The sequence below is a fragment of the Nuphar pumila genome, chromosome 10 (genome assembly GCF_984573655.1).
Source record: "Nuphar pumila chromosome 10, dmNupPumi1.hap1.1, whole genome shotgun sequence".
Lineage (NCBI taxonomy): Eukaryota > Viridiplantae > Streptophyta > Magnoliopsida > Nymphaeales > Nymphaeaceae > Nuphar > Nuphar pumila.
The window spans coordinates 107,204,731-107,227,672 of NC_143258.1; the positions used below are offsets into that span (position 1 = coordinate 107,204,731).

Here is a 22,942-nt window from a genome sequence, read left to right on the forward strand (position 1 = left end):
TTTAATACCACAATCAACCAATATAGAATTATAATGAATATTCAGGCATATATGCAATCACATAAAACATAGAGTGCTGAAAATGCAAGTACTTATTCTTAATCTCTAAATTTTCCTTGGTAACAGAACAGGAATCATGAAGGAGAAAAGATGTCAACTACAAACCGATCCACAAGCAGTGAACACAACTGCTAATTGCATCTTCAGATGCCTACCACCACTTAGTTGGATCTAGGAGCCGCCCATTCAACTCGGAGGATGAGATTATCGTAGCCGTATCCATTGAGTTTGTTGATGGCCTTCTCTGCATCTTCCCTGTGCACAAAGTTGACAAAACCAAAGCCTCTGCTAACTCCAGTTTTCTGATCCAATGCAACATAGACACGGCTCACCGGCCCGAAGGTGCGGAATAGCTCTTGTAGATCAGGTTCCCTAGTATCCTCGGATAAATTGGTCACCCTTACGGAGTTCTCCTCATTTCTGCGTCTCATCTCCGTGCCGCTTCTCTCTGCACCTGCTCTCATGCTAGGAGGTACATATGCTCCCTTGGTTGGGCCAGGGGAAGGAGTTGCAGCCTCTGATGCAAGAGGCCTGTCAACGAAGCCCTCGGCAGCTGGAGCAAGGTCCTTGTATGGGCATTTCGAAGTCCAGTGATCACCCTTCTTTCCGCATGTCCTGCAAACCATGAGAACAGCACCACTTTTACTGATGGCAGCCAACGGATCACCTGCAACCTTCGTTTCTTCTGCTTTGCTACCTGGAAATTTTGGATACCAAGTCAGTAAATGTGGCGATCATATTCTGGAATCCACACTATCCTACAAATGATGCAATGACAAACCAGCAGGATAAAATACCATTCAACAAAGAAAAAACCATGTATAAACCAAATACCATGACATCTGAAATTATTTAACCAAAACATAAGGACATGATTATATAAGGAGAACATTACATGATCAAAGGATGGAACAAACTACAAGAAAAACACATCAAATTAGGCAAAACAATTGATTCAACTTGATGCAAAGGTTGGAGTAGATCATTGCACCTGTGTATGTGCATAGACACCCACCCACCCATACTCACAAGCATGCACACATGCAGAGGTTATGTACTTGTGATATAAGAGCTCTCATCGTTAAACCAACTTCGTGCAATAATAATCCACAAGTCAATGATGCTTACATGAACAAACAAAATTAAAACTTGTTAATTTTTTATTAAGTGTGCATCTCAATTCTTCAGAAAAATATATCAGCAAATGACTGACGTGGCGGCAAAATATTATGCATTTCCAAAAACATGGCCACGACATTTGTTGAAAATATGTTATTAACCCAGAGGTAATCTTAGTTTCAGAAGTACATCACATCTTTGATGGATGAAACTACTGACTGAAATAGTCCAGCCAATAAAACCTTTCAATAAAATCAAGTTCATCTGACGACTATCTATATTCAGCCATTTCAAAAATTTGGAAAGAAAAAAACCAGGCACAACTCAACAATTCATCAAACCCAATAGAGGAAGGTGGATGATCTCAACCTACGAGACACAGATACTCCATTTCTCTGAGCTGATTCCTGTAGTTCGTCCATAATGTGCATTGCAGCAACTAACAGTTAAAATTTCAAAGGGCACATGTGCAATAATATTAAACTACAACATTTACATTGTCACAACCACGGTTACCAGATGCACCATAGGACCTGGTGAAGCGCGTTTCGGAAGGGCGAAACGTGGTGCTTCGGAAACGTGCTGGGAAGCGCCAAAAAAATTTGAGAAGGGTGCTTCCCCTTTTTTTCTTTTTTTCTTTTTTCCTTCTTATTTTTCTTTTTTTCCCCTTTTCCCTTTTTTTTGCTTCTCCTTGCTTCCTAAGTTGCTTCTCTTCTCGCTTCCGAGACGATTCATGGTTTGCTTCTAAGTCATCCCGCGCTTCCCGCTTCCTAAAATTTTGGAAGTGCCTCGCTTCCCAAATAGCTTCCCGCTCCCGCTTCCTTGACAGGCAACTCTAGTCACAATTAATACCATTTTCTCAAAAAGTTCTTTTAATATTTCTCTAGTACTTTTTTTGAATCTCAATCTTTCTTCAATATAAGATTGTTCTCCTAACAGCCAAATAAATATCACTATTATTTGCTCTTAAGAAACCTAGAAATTATGTCACACGGACTCGGCTAAGGAGGTGTTGCACCCGAGTCGACACGCCCCGACACGGGTGCGGACTCGGGTGCGGCTTCAGACTCGGCCCGGACTCGGTCAACGCCGAGTCGGACTCGATCAACGAGTCGAGGCCGAGGTCGTCCACATTTTGGACTCGATCAACTTTGACCGAGTCCAAAAATGTCCATTTTGATTTTTAAATTACGTTTTGGATCTGGGTCGGGTCCGGACTCGGCCCAGATCCAAATTTCTTTTGTAGTCGAACCCTAAAAGGGGTTTATCGACAGGGGGAGAGGCTTACCCTCTCGATTTTGCCTCTCCCCCTCAACCTCTGCAGCTTTCTCCTACACCCACGCCGGCGATCCAGACTTTGGCGAGGGTACGCACAGGCAGCCACTGTCTCCCCCTCCGTCAACACTCAACAGGTATGTCGATCGACCCTCCTGCACCCTCTGCTCGTAGCCTCCCCTGCTCGCATCCTCCCTCCTTGCACCCTCTGCTCGCGGAAGAGGGGCTCGGCCCCTCTCTGTGCCTCCTATTCACAAAGGAGGGGCTTGGCCCCTCCTCGTTTCACTTATGTCAGGCAGCCCCCCCCCCTGTACCCTCTGCTCGCAGAAGAGGGGCTCGCCCCCCCTCCCTGCACCCTCTGCTCGCAGAAGAGGGGCTCAGACCCTCCCTGTGCCTCCGATTCATAGAGGAGGGGCTCAACCCCTCCTCGTTTCCCTTTTATCACAGGGGTAAGAAGTAGGAGTGGGGGAAGGAGGGGGCTCGGCTGACAGGCCGATCCTTGCCCCGCCAAACAACAGGGGAAACGAGGAGGGGCCGAGCCCCTCCTCATTTTCCTTTTGTTCGACAGGGGTAAGAAGGAGTGGAGGAAGGAGGGGGCTCGGCTGACAGGCCTCCGGCACCCCCCCCCCTGCACCCTCTGCTCACAGAAGAGGAGCTCGGCCCCTCCCTTTGCCTTCGATTCACAGAAGAGGGGCTTGGCCCCTCATTTCCCTTCTATCCGACGTGGCAAGGCTCTGCCTGTCAGCCGAGCCTCCTCCTTCCCCCACTCCTTCTTACCCCTGTCGAACAAAAGGAAAATGAGGAGAGGCTCGGCCCCTCCTCGTTTCCCCTGCTGCCTTTGGCTTTTTGGCAAGGGCGAAGCCCCCGGCACGGATAAGGTTCAGCAGGGGCTTGCCCTGCCCCTCCTTTTTACGTTAGATAGGAGGCAGGCCCCCTATCTCAAACCTGGTTTGCAGAGGAGGGCCTCGTTTGAACCTGATTTGCACAGGAAGAACAAACTTGGAGCTCCTATTACTATTATTTTGAAGTGTTTATTAACTTTATTTTATTTACTTATTTTCTTTTCAGTTTTCACTTTTCAGATATAATGGCGAGTTCTAGCGGTAGTGTCAATACATTTTGTTCAAGTTCTAACCCTGAATTAGAAGTTTTTCAACCACTTTAGAGGCTTGTGACAAAAGGGGTAAAAGCTAGTAGTGGTGGTGGTGGGAATATACAGTTTCATTGTAATCTATGTAAGACTGTTTTCACAGGTTCTTATACGCGTGTGAAAGCACATCTTTTGCATATTCGTGGTCAAGAAATTAGGGCATGTTCTGGGGTTGACAAAGACATGTTAAAGCAATTAAAAAAAGAACAAGAGGAAGCTGAAAAGAAGAAAATTGCAGAGATGAGAAGCGATTCGATTAATTTGTCTTTTCCTACTGCTAGTGATATACGAGAAGATCTTTTAAAGAAAAGAAAGATGGAAAGCAATAAAACAATACAAGTGTCATTCAAAAACATGGCAAGAGCAGAAATTGATAAAAAGATTAGTTGATTCTTTTACTCAAGCTCAATTCTTTTAATGTAGCTAGAAGTCCATACTGGAAATATATGATTACATCTTTAACTAATTGCAATTTGAGTGGTTATGTGCCTCTTAGTTCAGAAAAACTAAGAACAGTCATTCTTGTAGAGGAAAAAAATAGAATTGAAGACTTGTTAGAGACCCAAAAATTTGCATAGAAACGACATGGAATGTCGATTGTTTCTGATGGGTGGATTGATATACAAAGGCGACCACTGATAAACTTTATTGCTTACTCACTTAATGGGTCAATCTTTTTTAAGACTGTTGATGCATCTGGAGAGTATAAAGATGTTGAATATTTAAAGAGATTATTTGTCGAAGTGATAAAAAAAGTGGGTTAAGAAAGTGTGGTGCAAATCATTACTAACAATGATCTAGTTTGCATTCGTGCAAGAATGAATTTGGCAAGTGAAGATACATATTCACATATTTTTTGAACTCTTTGTGCAGCACACAGTTTAAATTTGACACTTAAGAGTATATGCAATCCATCAAAAGATGATGCACATGCACATGAAATGTGCTTATGGATTGAGGAAATAGAGCATGATGTTCGAAATATTAGAAATTCATTTGTAAATCATCATCATGCCCTTTCTATATTTAATAGGCATTCTGATCTCAAGTTATTGAAAGTTGTTGAAACTCGTTTTGCTTCTCTCATTGTTATGATAAAAAGAATTAAGCAACTCAAGAATGCATTATGATGATGGTGGCTGATCAAGATTAGGATTTTTATCGTACTGAAGATGATGTCAAGGCTCAAGCTATCAAAAAATGCATCTCTGATGATTTTTGGTGGGATAAAATTACATATTTTGTTGAATTTACAGAGCCTATTTGGGAAATGTTGAGAGAAGTTGACAGAGACATACACATGCTTCATAGAATTTATGAAATGTGGGACAATATGATTGAAAAAGTTCAAAGTATCATTTTTAAACATGAGAAGAAAGATATTGCACTTGATGATTCAGAATTTTACAATCATGGACATTCAGTTTTAGTGAGAAGATGGGATAAAAGCAATACACCTTTGCATTGCATGGCACACTCTCTTAATCCAAAATACTATGCAAAAAAATGGTTGACAGCAGGTGTTGGTCGTGTTTCTCCAAATGAATATCCTGAGATATCAAGAAATAGAATGATATATTTGGGAAGACTTTTTAATGATCCTCACATGTTTAAGGTTGTAAATAGTGAGTTTGGCAAGTTTTCTACTGGGAGATTTGATTCTTTAGCAGCACTTGTGGCAAGGGACGAGAAAGATCCCCTTAATTGGTGGGCAACATATGGATCAGAGACACCAAATCTGCAACGTCTTGCAATGAATTTGTTATCCCAACCTGCTACATCATCTTGTTGTGAAAGAAATTGGAGTACATATGCTCAAATCCACAACATTAAAAAAAATGAACTCACTAGTAAAAGAGCAGAGGATTTGGTTTATGTCCACTCAAATCTACGATTAATTTCTCGCCGCACCAAAGAAGAGTATAGGTATTTTTTTTCTTTGTATTCAAAGTTTGTATTTAAATATTTGTATTCAAAGTTTTAAGTTAGATACTAATATAGTCATTTTTTGATGCAGTTGTGGACCATCCAAGAATAGAGATGTAAATCCAAAAGATTTTGACTTGGAGGGAGAACATAATTTACATACTCTCAACATGGACTACCTCAATCCTTTTCTTCCCTCTAATTCAGACGATGAGGCAGATTTATGATAAGTTTTGTTGTTTATCACACTCACAAGCTTCTTTATGTGTTATATTTTGGTAAGTTTGTGTTGTTAAGAATTGCTTTTTTATTTTTGCTTTAAAATTTACAATCTTTATGTGTTAATTTATTGTTATATATATAATTATATATATTTAAAATATATATATTTATAATATATATTTTTAATATATATATATAGCCGAGTCCCCGTGTCCAAATTTTTTGAAATTGCGCCGCACCCATGTTGCACCCGCACCCGCACCCATGTGACATAGCCTAGAAAGAAGCTATAAACATGGGTGAGTGAGTATATCTCCATTGTTGTGTATTATTTTCATGAAACCCAAAGTTTTCTTTAGCCTTTACTTAGTGAACATATCCCCATCTTCTCTTCAAAAGATACTACCACTTGAAGACTATCGTGCTTATACTAGGTCTTTCAATGATTTTTTGATATAGATCGTGGTTCTTAATAGATATTTCCCACTTCTATCTTAAATACTTTATTCACCATCATGCTCACATCCCTGACTAGGTAAGGAAGCAAAACACACATCCTAAGGCCTTAGAAAGAACACTCTTGGTTTGAGTCCAAGTTATATCATAGTCAAATAATCTATGAAGATCTATAAATCAAGTACCCAGTAACAAAAAACAAAAATTCCTTTGAAAACAAATTGACAACTCCTAATCTACGCCCTAGTGATTACTAACTGCAGAATACATCCAACACTTGAGATAAAGATTTCCAAAATTTACATTGCAGAAAATAAATGAACAGATAAATAAATAAAGGTGAAAAAATGAAACAGCAAAGACTGGTCATGCATTAATAACTTTTGCAAATAAGGAAAAGCTAGCAAACAGGTTTAAACTTTTTTCCCCTGCTATTGGAAGATGAACAAACAAGCCTGTAGCTTTTCATTTTATAGCTTTTTAAGTTACGAATGGAGTCAATCTATTTCATTCAGCGAGTGACTATAACTTTTACTGACTACTGTCTGATTAGTGGATCAGACTTGTTACAAACTTGTTTATCTGCATATAAATTAGAATATGTTGTGGAACACATTTTTCTTTTGAGAATTTGTTCTTAGACCACCAAATACTACCCAATCTATGTCACACACACACACACACACACACACACACACACACACACACACACACACACACACACACACACACACACATATATATAACAGTTTTAAGTTAACACTACGTGTATGTGTGAATTTATGCATTTATATATATATATAATATAGATAAAAAATGGATTTGACTAGGGTTAACTGAATCTATTTTTGGATAGAACTCAATGTGGTTGACTTCACCTAACACAAAGGAAGTTGTGTCCAAGTGTTGAAGGGTCCGTGTTACATAGTACCCAACTGAAGAACATCATGGTGAATTATTGGTCTCATCAATTTCTTGATGAAACGGTTTCTCAGGAATGACAAATTTTTATGGATAAAACCATGAAAAAATGTTTGAAAACTTTAACAAAAAATAATGGAAGGAAAATCTCCTATTTCTTTAACAATATAAAGAATAGGACATTTCAATCATAGTTAAAAAAAACATGAAACAAGAAAAAGACTTATCAAGAAAGAGATTTTGGCGCAACTGTTAAAAAATATAGTAACATTCTCCGGATAAATTTGTAACACAACTGAGAAATGATATTTAGATAAAGCAAGTTTAATTTCATTTTTCCAAAAATAACTAATACTGCAAAACCTTCAAGAGCAAGAAAGATTTCATTATGTCAATCGCTAACCAAAATTTCTTTTGGGAAGAAATCACCAATCAATCTTTCTATGCTTTACAAAAGTTTCCCAAGCAACATAAGCTGAACTTTTAGAGCACAGAAACATGTCTTCAAAAGAGGGAGCCGCTAATCTCCTTAAAGAAACAAGCATCCTATGTAGTCAAAAGCAGTGCCTAGTCGGTAGACCACTAAAAAGATTAGTCGAGGACTAGGTTAGACTAGTCGGTACCCCAATTAAAATATACAAAATATACATAAAAATATGTTTAATTCTTTTAATAATAAGATGTTTTCATTACATAAGTACAAAATTACACATAAATAACCAAAATATACATATATATAATTGTACACACAAATATATATATATATACACATATATATTCAATTATTCATAACATATTCAGTATAATCAACAAAATGCTTTCAGCCTTTCACAGAAGCAGAACACATACATATATAAATAACATATATACATCAGAAACAAAGTAACACACATATATAAAAAACATAATCAATTAAAATTAACTGTGCATGCTTTCAATGTTTTACAGAAAAAATCCCAAAAGCAAAGTAACACACACACACACACACACACACACACACACACACACACACACACACACACACACACACACATATATATATATATATAGATAGAGAGAGAGAGAGAGAGAGAGATAATAACTAAGCATGTTTTCATCATTTCATAGAACAAATCACACACACACACACACACACATATATAATTATATATACAAAAAAATACCAGAATATATAAGAATCATAAATGACTAAAATGCTCTCATGCCTAAGTGGATAGGCGCCTTAGTCGATGCCTAGTCGGCAAAATTGGTTCCTTTTAAGGTGCTTACCAAGGAATTGAAAAGCCTAGGAATTTTACTTCCGCCAAGCAGACTAGTCAGTGCCTAGTCTGGGCTTTTGACTACTTAGCAAGCGCCCAACCCAATATTTGGCAAAACACCACCTTGGATGTGCCATCGGTTACTACAAAAGCCTACACTAGTGGTTACCTTCAATCAAAAGAACAATTACCTCCAATACAATACATTACTTATTGGAATCAGAACATTTACAAGAACAAGAACAAGAACTTCAGGCATAACTATCGTACAATCCAATAGAAACCAACAAAGAAATATTAGCACCAAGCCAATCCATAAATGACACCTGAAAAAAAAGAGCAAATAAAAAGGGAAAACGGCAAGTTAGACATTAAATGAATTAGAAGGATAATGAGGAGAAGGAAAAAACAAACACCCCTTTAATCAAATCAGCTCAATTATGCAGGCAATCCAAAACTACAGATTTACAGCCAGACTCCAATTCAATTAAAGCGTCTTCCAAGCACCAAGAAACAGTTGATCTTATCATATTTTTCACTAAAACAAACAAAATCTATCCACCAAATCGAAATTCCACATCATAAAATCAAGAAAGAAAAAAGTCCACCAGTTCTGCATCACCTTAAGCAACAAACCGACATGTCTTAATAACCTAAAAACAAAAACAAAATAATCGGGGCAACTAGAACCAATTTTAGACAAACCCTAGAAAGAGAATAGAGAGAGAACATTTACAAGAACAAGAACAAGAACTTCAGGCATAACTATCGTACAATCCAATAGAAACCAACAAAGAAATATTAGCGCCAAGCCAAGCCAATCCATAAATGACACCTGAAAAAAAAAGAGCAAATAAAAAGGGAAAACGGCAAGTTAGACATTAAATGAATTAGAAGGATAATGAGGAGAAGGAAAAAACAAACACCCCTTTAATCAAATCAGCTCAATTATGCAGGCAATCCAAAACTACAGATTTACAGCCAGACTCCAATTCAATTAAAGCGTCTTCTAAGCACCAAGAAACAGTTGATCTTATCATATTTTTCACTAAAACAAACAAAATCTATCCACCAAATCGAAATTCCACATCATAAAATCAAGAAAGAAAAAAGTCCACCAGTTCTGCATCACCTTAAGCAACAAACCGACATGTCTTAATAACCTAAAAACAAAAACAAAATAATCGGGGCAACTAGAACCAATTTTAGACAAACCCTAGAAAGAGAATAGAGAGAAGTGCCGATAAAAGTTGAATATTTTTGTTTTTTTTATTACCAGGAGCCCTGGGCCTCTCCAGGATGATCTCTTCGGTGGAGACCATGGTCATCTTGCTGCCGCCTTCGCCCTGGGAGGCATCGCCGAACTTCTTCCACTCGCGGCGCTCGACAGCGCGCTTGCTGAGCCTGGCCTTGGCGAGCTTCCGGGTGCGGGAGGTGGTGGTGATCTTCACCTTGTTGCCGTCCTCGTTGAATCGATACTCGATCACCTTCTTGATGCCGTTCTCATCGGGGCCGATCACGACGGGTGGCGGCAGCAGAAAATCCAGATCTCCCAGGTCGTCCTCCTCCAATTCGCCCCACCGGAGCTTTGCCGGAGCCCTCGCCGCGTCCACCGCCATCTCCTCTCTCTCTCTCTCTCTCTCTCTCTCTCTCTCTCTCTGAGCTCGGCGGTTGGTCTGCTGGAGAAGAGGGGGCCCTAGGGTATTCATAGCTCGGGTGGGGATGTAAGCGGGTCGGTTCCATGTGAATCGGATCCGAAACAATGGGATGATACCAAACCCGTATCCGACCCCAGCTGTGATTACGAGCCGTAAATTTTTAACGTAAAAAACTTACAAAATATATTATTTCACCGGGTCTGCACCAGGTCTGGTTTATGTATTCGTTATCGGATCTGGGTATGGTTTCTCGTTCAAAAGAACCGATCAGTTCTGAATCCCCGTCAGATGAGAAGACACCTCCTAGTCGGACCCAGGTATGGACTCACCCATTTTGGTGGAGGTCCGACCCGTTGAATACCCTACCGACTTTCACGCATGGTTCTGGATTTGACCTGGAAGTTGAATCGGGTGAGCAGGGGACACAATTAAATTATGGGGTGTGGAACCGAATTGGCCTCTTGGTAATGGGTCGTTTCCATGTCAACTGGATCTGGATCAATGGGGTTTTCCCTTTTCGGTTCTCGAAGTTTGGGTGAGGGATTTGGTGGGTGACTGGGGACCCAATTGAATTAGGTGTGGAACCGACTTGGACTCTTGGTAATGGGTCGGTTATATGACAGCTGGATCTGGATCAATGTGACTTTTCCATTTTGGTTCGGGAATTGGGCGCAAGCTGGTGTTAGACAGAATGGCAGACCCACCTAGGGATGTACACGAACGAGCCCGGCCTGAGCCTGAACCACTGGTGTTCAGGCTCAGCTCGTGTCGATCTCGGCCCGGTTCATAAGCTCGTTCTGAGTTCTTTACTTTGGATTCATGGTTGCGTTCCCGAACAGCTAAATACATATGCTTGTCAGGTAGGAGCAGCTAGCATAGGTCACCTTGTGTTGGGACGTTACAACTTCAAAACTCTGCCTAACCCCAGCTTGCCTGTAAAAAAAAGAATTTGGATCAGAATCAGATTCCAAACCGCCAAAAATTGGAAAACCTCGATCATGAATTTGATTCTTTTAGGTAGGAGATAATTGTCAAATCCTTAAAAAGGATTTTATTATTTTCAAAAACTTTAGCAAGGTGTTGTGGAATATGACCATTCATTTCATATCCATTTCCACGTATCTTCCTTCCCTGAGAGCACGTTTGGAAGAGAGAAAGATGTAAGAAAAAGTGATGCAAAATGGAAAAATTCTTACGGTTTTTTCGACCTTTCAAACAAGAGAGACTTTTTCGCTGAAAAAGTTTTTTTAAAAAGTAGACTTTTTGATAGAAAACATTCCTCCATGGGATGAGAGTGGTGGAAGAATGTTTCCTACCAAGAAAATTTTTATTTTTACACTCTCCACCACCCACCATCTCACCACCACCCTCTTTCTCCTCTCATTTTTCCACTTTGTTTTTCTCATACTACACAAACAAGTGAAAAACTTTCTTTTGAAGAACTTCTGATATAAAAAACTCTCACAGGCAAATTTTTTTTTCCTTAGAGAGTTTTTCTCTCTTTCAAACGTGCCCTCAAGCATTTCAATTGAAATTTTAATATGATATGCCAAAAAGTATGTTGTATAGCAATTTTTCTTTTCTTGTTTTTTTTGGTAGAATGGACCGATTTGATCAATCGAGGTTTTACTATATGTCTGGTCGGGCTGGTAACTAACAAGCCCAATGAGCCAGCCAAACTTGGGTTGTTTGGGCTCGGCTTGTTAAGGGTACACTCTTGCTTAGGCTCGACTTGTGAACTCATCATGAGCCAAGCCAAGCCTGAGCATGCTCGTTCTTAAAAAAAAATGTTTTTTAAGTGTTCCTTTAAAGCTCGATAATATATAAAATATATGTACAATACACATCACATATGTATAATATGCATATTATGTCTATAATATAAAGAGAAGAGGGATGCCCACCACAAAATGATCCACCCATTGCTCTTCCCTTCAAAATTTGTAAGTAAAATATGTTTTTGGCAAATCTGTACAGATGTGATCTTCGCCGTTGAAAACATGTGATTAGACTCTTACGTCAAAGTTTTTTGATGGGTAGGTAAGATTTTATAACATAAAAAAAAAAAATTTAATTTTGAAACCGTTGATTTTTTAATGCATCAAAAAAGTTTGATCCAAGAGTCTACTCATATGTTTTCAACCGTGGAGATCACATCCATATGATTAGATTTGCTAAAAAACGTATCTAGCATACACGTTTTGAAGAAGAGGACAGGGAGTGGACCATCCCTCTTCTCTATAATATATATATATATATATATATATATATATATATATATATATATATATATATATATATATATATAATATATAATATATAAACATATAATATCAAAAAAAGAGCCTATACAAGGCGAGTCAAGCTGAGCTTGCCATATTCGTGCTCGGCTCTTTTACCTAAATGAGCTGCCTCGTAGCTCAACCCAATTTCCGAGCTAAGCTGAACAACGAGCTACTCTTTTCATTTCTCAGCCCTAGTATCTAGGTATACCTAAATGTTTCAATCTTCATTTCTTTTTTAAATTTTGAAATTTTATGAACAATAAAAATAAACTTTTTAGATAAAAGTAGTTATGTATGGCTTGGATATCAAAATGGCATTCTATGTTATGGGTAAGAGGCACCATTTTGGATAATCCAAGGGAGAAACTCATCCCATCACCTACTGCACATTGGCTGACCTTCGGTTGGTAAACCCTTGAGTTCCCCCCCTGCTCACTGGGAGTATACCCAGCTTAGACCTTATGGCAAGAGACAGCACCTGGGGGTTTAAAACTTATGATGTCCTGTCAACTTGGTGACATTCACAAGTGGCTCTTACCACATGAGCAGAGCCCTTGTGGGTACGTAGAATGACCCTTCAGGGTTAATGTTTGTTGCAATCGACTTAGCAATGCTTAGTGTTTTTGTTTTTTGAGTAGGAGCCAGCTTTTGGATTGCTAGAATTCGATCTTGTACAGGTTTTTCCAGCAATGCAAACAGGGTTAATGTTTGTTGCAATCCACTTAGCAATGCTTAGTGTTTTTGTTTTTTGAGTAGGAGCTAGCTTTTGGATTGCTAGAATTCGATCTTGTACAGGTTTTTCCAGCAATGCAAAAATCGACGTAGTCGGAACCAACTCTTCTATCTTCTCTTTCGAGCTCGAGTAGTCGACGAACAAACCGGAAGTAGTCATTGTTAATGCACGCAACCGCATCGTGTACGAGCCTAACTGCATGGCTCGATGGCTCATGCACCAAGTCTTATACCTTAGAACGAGGCAGAGCCCACAGCACAAGGTTGCCCAAAGTGCTCCAATGGCACACGAGGGTTGTTCATCCTTTCACGATCATTAACAGCAATTCGGACCTCGGTGGGCTCGAACCCACCGAGCCCAAGATCTCGAGAGATCTGCCTCAATAGATGAGCAATGAGACTAGCGAACCTAGTGTAGGGCTTTCTAGGAATGTTGGACGAAGCCTTGGCATTGAGTTTTAGCAAAAACTCAGAAGAGAAGTGTGCTTTGTTGACCCTCATCGTGTCTTCGAGAGCAGAATTGTCGGTCCCCTCATAGGTGGCCAAGTCCAATGCAGTGAGAGGTATGCAGAGGTTAGTAGGAGGAGGGGTGTCATCTCGCTAGTCTGGTCTTGCATGCCAAGAGCTCTCTCTCTCTCTCTCTCTCTCTCTCTCTCTCTCTCTCTCTCTCTCTCTCTGCTTGAGGGCATTGGTTGTTTTAGTTGTTTATATAAGGTAGAGGTAGAGATTGGGATGTAAATTCTTCGGATTTGGATCCGATGTAGCCAGTACTATATCCATCTAATCGGATGGCCAAATGGATTAAAATTGGAATTCAGATTTAGATGATGAAAAATTCATACCAAAACCATTTTTTACATTTAAACGGATTCAGATATCCATCAAATTCGAATTTTTGTTGGATTCAACACTAAAAAGTCAAACGAAAAATAATCATACTGTACAAAAAAATGGCGAGTTTCAAAAAATGCTCTGCAATTTACCAAATCCTCCAAATTGACAATTTCACAGGTTTTCAATTTTTTAGATGCTTTTACCCCTCGTTGGTGTAAATTTTTTATTTTTTCACATCACGACATTAAAAGTTGATGGTCCCACGAAACTCATCAACAAAATCACATATGAAGTTGCAATATTTCAAAAAAGATTGTGAAATTTCAAAACACTTGTGAAACTTATGACGAGTATCGCAGGTTGTGAAAATCCTTTAAGTATTGTGGAAGTCCTTACCTTACGAAATTCTAAAAGAGTATTGCATGAAGTATTGCAGAATTACGAAAACCTTGCAAAAGTTCAGTATTGCAAAATTTCTTATTCACATAGACTGTATTGCAAAATTCATTTTTCTTGCAAAATTTTGTCCCATATAAATAATGCTTCGTTTCTAAACCCCTTTTTTGCAATTCCCTATTTTTGCAACCCTAGATTTCTTGTGGTCCCCAATCCTTTCGGCGATCTTTTGAAGATATTTAAAAGAATATTTTGACGATCGGCGACTTTGCGAAAATCCCTCATATTCAACGATTCATCAGCAGTGGTTCATTGGCGGTGGCAAAACCTCAAAATTTCCTCCATCCGGCAAATATTCTAGTGAATTTTCTGTGAATATTCTAGTCAAAACCATTGACAACAACTTCATCAGCGTCCCTCAACGGAGTTTTTTTCGGTAAAGTTACTAACGACTAGGGGTTTCGTTGAATAGTTTTTCACTGTTGTTTTTTGGGTAAAAACCTTTTTTTTAAGTTGGATGTATGTACATCCAAAAAAATTGGCTGCCAGTTACGTCCCTCAATTGGCTTGTTTTTGCATGTATATTATCCACTTTAATTAGTTTTTTTTAGTGTGTAGAATATTACATGTGAATTCTTTGATTTTTTTTGCTTTTGCATGTATATTATCCACTTTATTATTGTTATTTTAGGAATTAAGTTTTTTATTATGAGATGACACCAAATAAGAGAAAAAAAACTTGCCATCATAAAGAAGAAAATGAAAAGGTAGAATGAGCCGATCGAGCTCCAAGGATTTGATGGTTGTCACTAATTTACAAAATTACATTAAAGAGCTACTAAATCGATGAATTTTGTGGTGTACATCATTAAACTTTATATATTATTGAAATTTGTTATGTACATTAATTGAACTTTGTATATTATTGAATTTTGTTATGTGCATTAATTGAACTTTATTATGCTATGTATAAATTAATGAATGTGTGTATGAGTTGATGAAGTTGTTTATGAATGAATTGTGTATATAACAGAGAATGAAGTTGTTTGATTCTTGTTTTTTGTTTGATGTATTGTTTATGTAACGAGTGATTGATTTTTTTAGTCACTTCAATTGTGTATAATGTGTATATAACAGTAAATGAACATGTGTTTGTAATTGGTGACTTTCTCACCAGAAAAGAATTTTGCAAGGTACATGCAATTTTTTTTTCATTCTTTTTAAATTAGAAAAAAAAATTGCATGGTACTTGCATAATTCTTTTTTTATTTAAAAAGAATAAAAAAATATTGCACGTACCTTGATAAATTCATTCCTGGTGTGAAAGTCACTTAAAGCCTACTATTCAAGAGAGTAGTAATACACCTAACTTTTTTTTAGTATTGATGAATGGCATAAAATCCAACCATGATTGGGTTAGAATGTCGTTCATTGCATAGATGAATGGCATCAGAGTGACCCCTAAAGGTAATCAATTAGGAGTACCCTTGACCTGAATTTGCATATGGCTGGCACGACAATAAAATGAAATTTAAGATACCCTAGCCAAGTATAAAAACACAAAAAAGAGGGTCATTGGCTCATTGTTTTATTATATACACAATTCATTCTCATAAAGAAATAAATCACATGTTACAAACAGGTAAATACATAATAAAAAAATTGCATAATCCACATTCATAGTAAACAATCTACATAGTCATCCACATAAATTTAAAAGCTTATGTGCAGTTTTTCATATCCATAGACAATACATAATACACTGTCAACATTCATAGTCTAAAATCTGCATAGTCATCCACAATGTCCTAATTATACACAACTATCAACAAACAATACCCATGATTGCCCATAGCTCCTATAATCTCTCATCGCCATCTAATACCTTATTGTCTGATATCATCTTTACATCTTCAAGTGAAAGGGTATCTTCCAACTTAGACTCTTCATCAACTTTCATTGCCACAAGCTCAACCTTTTTTTTCTTTCACTCTTTACTAATGATCTTCCTTTCACGTTTATAGATCTTTATCAATCAATGCATAACTGCAGTTACATTAGACTAAAAAGGGCCACCTAGAAAATATGCAATAAATATCACAGAAAAAAAACAAAACATGATCAACAACAGTGTACCTGTGTGAATTTTAATGGTTCGCCTAATCCTAAGTATTGCATATATAAAAGGACATATAGTCCATAATCATACCTATAACATTCATATACTAAGTGAAAAAACATGTACAAAACAAGTTAACAAACATGTATAATTTACCAATTTGATTACTTAAGAATGTCTTGCATAACAGTGGCCAACCATTTTACATAAATATCATAACTAATCTATCCATTAAAAAAAATGAACTTGCAACACAACATTAAACCGAATGAGTACTTAAACAAAAGAAGCACAATATTCAATAGGTAATAACATTACTTACCATATCTACAATGTTACTATCAGCAAGTTTTGTAGTTCCTTTCAAATTAAACAACCTTAACTCTTTCGCTTCCATATTCATCTCTTGAGGAACCCAGTGATAATTGCCCAGTTGACAAAAATTAGGATCTACAACATAAATCAATTTTAAGGTAGTTGTGCAGTTCACATTTTATGTTATATAAGCATATACCTTGTCACATTCATAGAACGAATATGACACATGATTGGGCTCCAAGCATGCACATGCCCCGTCTCGATGTAGGAGAGTTTCAACCATTTGCTATGAATTTCAATGTTTATCAAGTAGTTTCTTTTAGAAGGAAGAAAAGAAGAAAAACTTTGCTATATAGACTCACAAAGAAGTACATGGCCATGTAAATGGTCTTCGACAGATCGCATCCTTTTGCCATTTTTTTGTTGTAAAAATTACTAAGTTCAAGTATCAATCTTTCTAGATGTTGCATCAAATAGGTAAATACACGCTTGTTATTTTTAAAAGAATTCACATATGATCAGAACAAACAAACACACCTAAAAAAATTGCAATAAGTAAAATTGTAATATACTTCACTGACAAAAAAAGTTTCTTCAAAAAATAGTTTGGCTTCATTGGATCCTCTTCAATCGCATCCACCAAAATTATGTCGAGTATATGGTCATTGGCTCCTTTTGCTTGCACCGCATTTAAATATCGCGAGCAACCTATTATTTAAATAGCAGACATTATACTTTGCAGACAATAGAAAAATGGAGCATTTAATTGAATAAATTGCTAGGGTAACCTAATATCTGAAAAATAAAATTCAATAAGTGCATTGCTAAAAAGTTCAACCTTTCCATGAAGATTTGTAAATTAAACAACAAAACAAACTTATATACAATAAGTTTTATGTGAAAAACAAAAAATAACTTCAACCATACGTACTAATTATAAGTTAATATATAAAAGAATCCAAAAAATAATAAAATCTCATATACATGCCAATAGACACATAAATATCAAGATCATTTTCCTCTCTGCTAGACAGAAGCCAATTTCCCCATGAACTTTGTATTCCATTGTATAATTACAATTTGATCAAATGCATATGTTCTAATGGCTAGAAGACTTTTATGTTCTTTAGAAATTATGCATCGATTGGAGAAAAGATCACAAAATTATTCAGTATTCCATGCATGGAAAAGTTTTATGGTCAAATGTCAATATTCACATGAGGAATTAACAAGTCAATATCTTCACAGCACCTCTTTTCATGTGACATGCAAACTCTTATGCATATTGGTGTCGACTTTGCAGGTGATATCAAGCATGTGGCCTCAATTTTTATATGCTAATATTGACAAAACCACCAAATATTGACAAACAACAGACAAAAATAACTATATGCAAAAATCTTTAAAGATTGTAAATCCTAAATTATAAATTCAGTGACAAATATTACATGTTTACATAACATCAACAACAGCAAAAAATACATAATAAGTCCACAACAACAACCAAACAAAAAGAAGTGAAAACTACATTGTAAAGAAAACAACAACAACAAAATAATAGGTACATTATATGAAACTCACAATAATAGCTAACCAGAGAAGTGGAGGAGAAGAATACTGCAACCTTACATGATACTGCAACCTTACATGAGGTAGAGCAAATAACTTTCATGAGAATGGTCGAAAGGGTTTGGGTTCTAGAGGGAAGAGGTTTGGGCTTACCGCTCTTTCTATATATAAACGATAAAAAAATAACCTAAATACACATTTATATGGATGAAATTTTGCAAGAAAAAAAATTTACACTACAGGTGCAATGCAAATAATTTTTTTTGCAATATCAGACTTTCATAAATATTTTAAATTTTCATAATATTGCATGTGATTCTCATTGCAATTATCAAACTTTCTTCAAATTTTATGATTTTCGCAGGTGATTGTGCAAAACTCGTCACGAGTTTCGTGAATTGTTAGGAATTTCGCAATTTTTTTTGAAAAATTGCAACCTCGTATGCAATTTTATTGACGAGTTCTACGGGTGTATTATTTTAGCATCAGGACGTGCAATAATTGAAGGGTAAAAGCATCCAAAGAAATTAAAAACCTGCAGAAGTGTCCATTTGACTGATTTGGTAAATTGTGGGGCATTTTTTAAAATACATCTTTTTTGTCATATAGTATGATCATTTACGGAAAGTCAAAACAATATACACGTCTAATTACAATTGGATATGGTTTTGGTTTATCAAATGCAACTAAACGGAATCAAATTCAGTCATCGGATAAAAATTGATTTCCTCACACTCCTAGGTAGAGAAGTATCAAATATACATGTATCCTGGTACTAAACCGCCATAACTTATGGCAGTACACACTCTATTTACACAAATCTGATCTCCAGAAGCAAAAACTAATATCTCACTTAGCATGACGCATTTATTATTTTCATGCACTAAAGTTGACTCAAAGATGATGCTTTCAGACCCACTTGCTTGGTAGGATCTGTTAGTGCACATCACCATGTGTTGAGACGTCGCAAGTTCAAAACCCAATGGTATGTTGTGTAACTATTGGGTTTGCCTAACCCCAGCTTGCCTTTAAAAAAAAAGATGATGATTTGAGCCATTTTAAAACAATCATCATATTAAGACATTTATTTTACATTATTTTTTAAATTGAATCTAATAAATTTTTGAATGATTAAACCTAATAAAGTGATAAACAAATCATGAGAAACACATACGTTTGGTCATCTATACGGTCAGATCCCAAATTGGTGGCTACATCTATGCTAACAAAGGTGTGCACCAAATATGGCATGGTGGTTCAAACCATAATAGATTTCCTATCTCACACACAAACACGATTTAAATTAAACATCAACATGATGTGGATGCCTTTTTTAACTTTTTCATTTTATACATTTTTCCTTTGAAATGTTGATCACATGGATGTAATTTACAAACTTAGTTTTGAGGGAACCTGTTTTGGCGTCATCCAATTACAACAAGTGAGCAGGTTCTTTATGACCTTCAAAGATCAAAGGTATGCAATTTTTGTTAATTTTTAAGATTCGAGTGCCAATTCTCCTAACAAATGGACCATGTTGATAACTTTTGCAAGGACTAATTTGCAACAATTTTCGAAAAGCTTGTCTTTACCAAGTTAGCATGATGTAAGTGTGTTCTTGTGAATAAGATCGGTATTACCATAGTTACTAGAGAGAGAGAGAGAGAAGGGGTGCGGGAAGGTGCAAACACATGATGCAATGAAAGAACAAGAAAATAATCAAGCACACAAGACACCGAATTTATGTGATTCGACAAAACTGTTTAAGTCCACGACAAAAGTATGAGAGAGATCTTTATTAAAACTGACAAGTATGCGATGTTACAGGGTTGTCGAAATTGAAATTTGCACCACCTTCTTTCTCCTTTCTTGTTGGAATCTGAATAAACAACTCTTCATTCTTATGAACAAGAACCCTCGAAGAACCTCTTTGAAATTCACATCTTGAAACCACCCTCTATACATCTTTATATAGAGGTCTAACACTAAGTTTTCAAAATAAAGAGGAAAACTCCCAGTGAGGTTTCCTTGGTAACATAAGGGAATGATTCTATTTGGGGTTTTCTTATTAATATAAGAAAGGATCTCTAAGTGGTTCCATGTCTTATATGGTAAGACAAAGTCACATCACACCAGCAATCTTTACCTTGGGTTTGGCTTGCCATCACCCCATGCCAAAAGAAATTATCTCACCTTCAATGCCCCTTCTTTCTGGGGTCCATGTTTCTAACCTGAAACATTAACCAAGTTCAAGCAATGCCTGAACTTACCACATGTAAGCGACTTAGTTAACATATCAATTGTATTGTCCTTTGTATGAACCTTTACCAAGTCCAACTCCCCATCTTATATCATATTTTGAATCTTATGATACCTCACATTAATATGTTTTGACCTGGTGTAACTTATCAGGTTCTCTGCCATACATCTACACCTTCTTGTGCCCTTGAACCGTGCTGGGAGCTTCTTGAGAAGAAATCACATCTTCCCTTGTTGGTGGATCAGTTTTATCCACCTCAACTACCAATTTCTTTTCACTATCTTTATATTGCATGTAATCATCCTTATTTGCTTTCATCATATGCTCTTCATCAAATACAACATTCCTATTTATGACTACCTTATGAGAATTAGGATCTTATAACGTATACCCCTTTCTCGTATCTGAGAAAGATGCATGGTTTAGATTCATCATCTAACTTGAAACGTTCTCCATTATGCACATAAACATAAGTAGAACATTCAAAGACTTTCAAAATAGAATAATAAGTTGAGTTACCAGTCCATATCTCCTATGAAGTCTTGCAATCAATTCATTTAGATGGTGACTTATGGATAATAAAGCAAGTCATGTTAATTACCTCTGTCAAGAAGCTTTTCTCCAATCCTACATTCAATCTCATACTTATAGCCTCTTTTATAAGAGTTGTATTCATCCTTTATACCAAACCATTCTATTGAGGTATCTCTAGTGTGATAAAGTGATGAGTGATTCTCTCGTTTCTACAGAACTTTATAAACTCATTAGACTTATACTCTTCTCAATTATCTAACCTTAAGTATTTTATCTTTTTTCTTGTCTGTATCTCTACCTTGCCTTCCACTGCTAGAATTTCAAGAATGCTTCTGTTTTATTCTTTATGAAGTAGACCCAAATTTTTCTTGAGTAGTCATATACAAAGGTAATAAAATATGCAGCCTCAACATTAGATTTAATCGGTGTAGACCCTCATACATTTGTATGCACATAGTCTAAGATGCCACAACTAGTATGCTTTGCAATTTTGAAGCCATCCTGCCTTGCTTTTTCAATGCATAATATTTGCAGAAATCTAGTTTACATGACTTAACACCATTCAACAAGTTTCTTTTGTAAAGTTTCATCATACATTTTCACTCATATGTCTGAGTCGTATATACCAACGAGTGGTCTGATCTGATCTCTTTATTGATGTTTACAGTTGTTCCACCTAAAATTGTGCTCCCTGATCAACCTGTACAAGTTCATGTTAACTGGTCTTTCACGACTACCAAAGATCTTTTAGTTACCTTTACAATTTTATTTGTTGATACAAACCTGCAACCACTTATATCTAAAGCACCCAAAGAGATTAAACTTTTTTTAAGTTCAGGCACATATCTCACATCAGTCAAGGTTCTTATCACCCCATCAAACATCTTGATTTTTACTGTTCTTATTCATGTGATCTGACACACAATATCATTACTCATAAGAATAAAACCACCATCATAATCTTGATAAGTATCAAACCAATCTCTAAGCATGCACATATGGTATGAGCATCTATAATCCAAAATCCATTGATATGAGAATTAATTTATACATGGAGAAACTGAAAGAAGATCTGCACCATCAACACTTGTTTGTTTGGATCTCTTGCCCGTTTTCTCTTTCTTCTTGATGTCCCCTTTACACTTTCTGCAGTCCCTCTTTAAGTGTCTCTCTTTCTTGCAATAATAGCAAGTAAGAGTTCTCTTTCCTCTCGACTTTGACTGATTTTTATTTTAGAATCCTGTGACTTTGATCTACCTCTTTCTTGACCCAAATGACTTCTTGCCAAAAGACATTCTCCTTGAGGTCGATCGATGTTAAGATTTTTCTTTATCTCATTTGATAAAAGAACCGCAGTAACCTCATCCAACTCAAGAGTTTTCTTCTCGAATAAGAGAGTGGTTACCAAGTGATCATAGGATGGAGGAAGAGAGACCAAAAGTAACAAAGCTCGATCTTCTTCTTCAATCTTTACTTTAAGACTCAACAACTGAGTCAATATCTTATTGAAGACATTCAATTAATCTTCCAAATTTGAGTTTTCCGTCATCCGAAGAGCATATATTTGCTTTTTCAAATAAAGCTTATTAGTCAACGATTTTGTTATATATAAGCTCTCTAATTTCAACCATCCAAAAGAATTAAAAATAATAGCAAAGATTATATTATATTAATTTTTGGGGGGAAATTTTCAAATAGACCTTTTCAACTTTGCCAAATCTTTTGCTTGGGTTATGAAAATTGGTTGTTCTTTTTGCAATGGTATTTTTAAAATATATTTTTCACTAAAAGCTTTGGAAAATCGTCAACCAAAAATATAAAAACCAACTTTCCACTTTCATGGTGAGTA

The 22,942-nt window shown here is 36.6% G+C and overlaps 1 protein-coding gene across 1 annotated transcript; it reads right to left on the bottom strand.

Annotated features, from left to right (window-relative positions):
- LOC149827818 (uncharacterized) lies at positions 1–10,060 on the bottom strand. The gene is made up of 2 exons (XM_090019664.1): positions 9,665–10,060; positions 1–757 (listed from the first exon to the last, which is right to left on the bottom strand). The coding sequence occupies exons 1-2, from the start codon at positions 10,005–10,007 to the stop codon at positions 222–224; spliced, it is 879 nt and encodes a 292-aa protein (XP_089875790.1). The 5' UTR covers positions 10,008–10,060; the 3' UTR covers positions 1–221.
- Between the last annotated feature and the right edge of the window lie 12,882 nt (positions 10,061–22,942).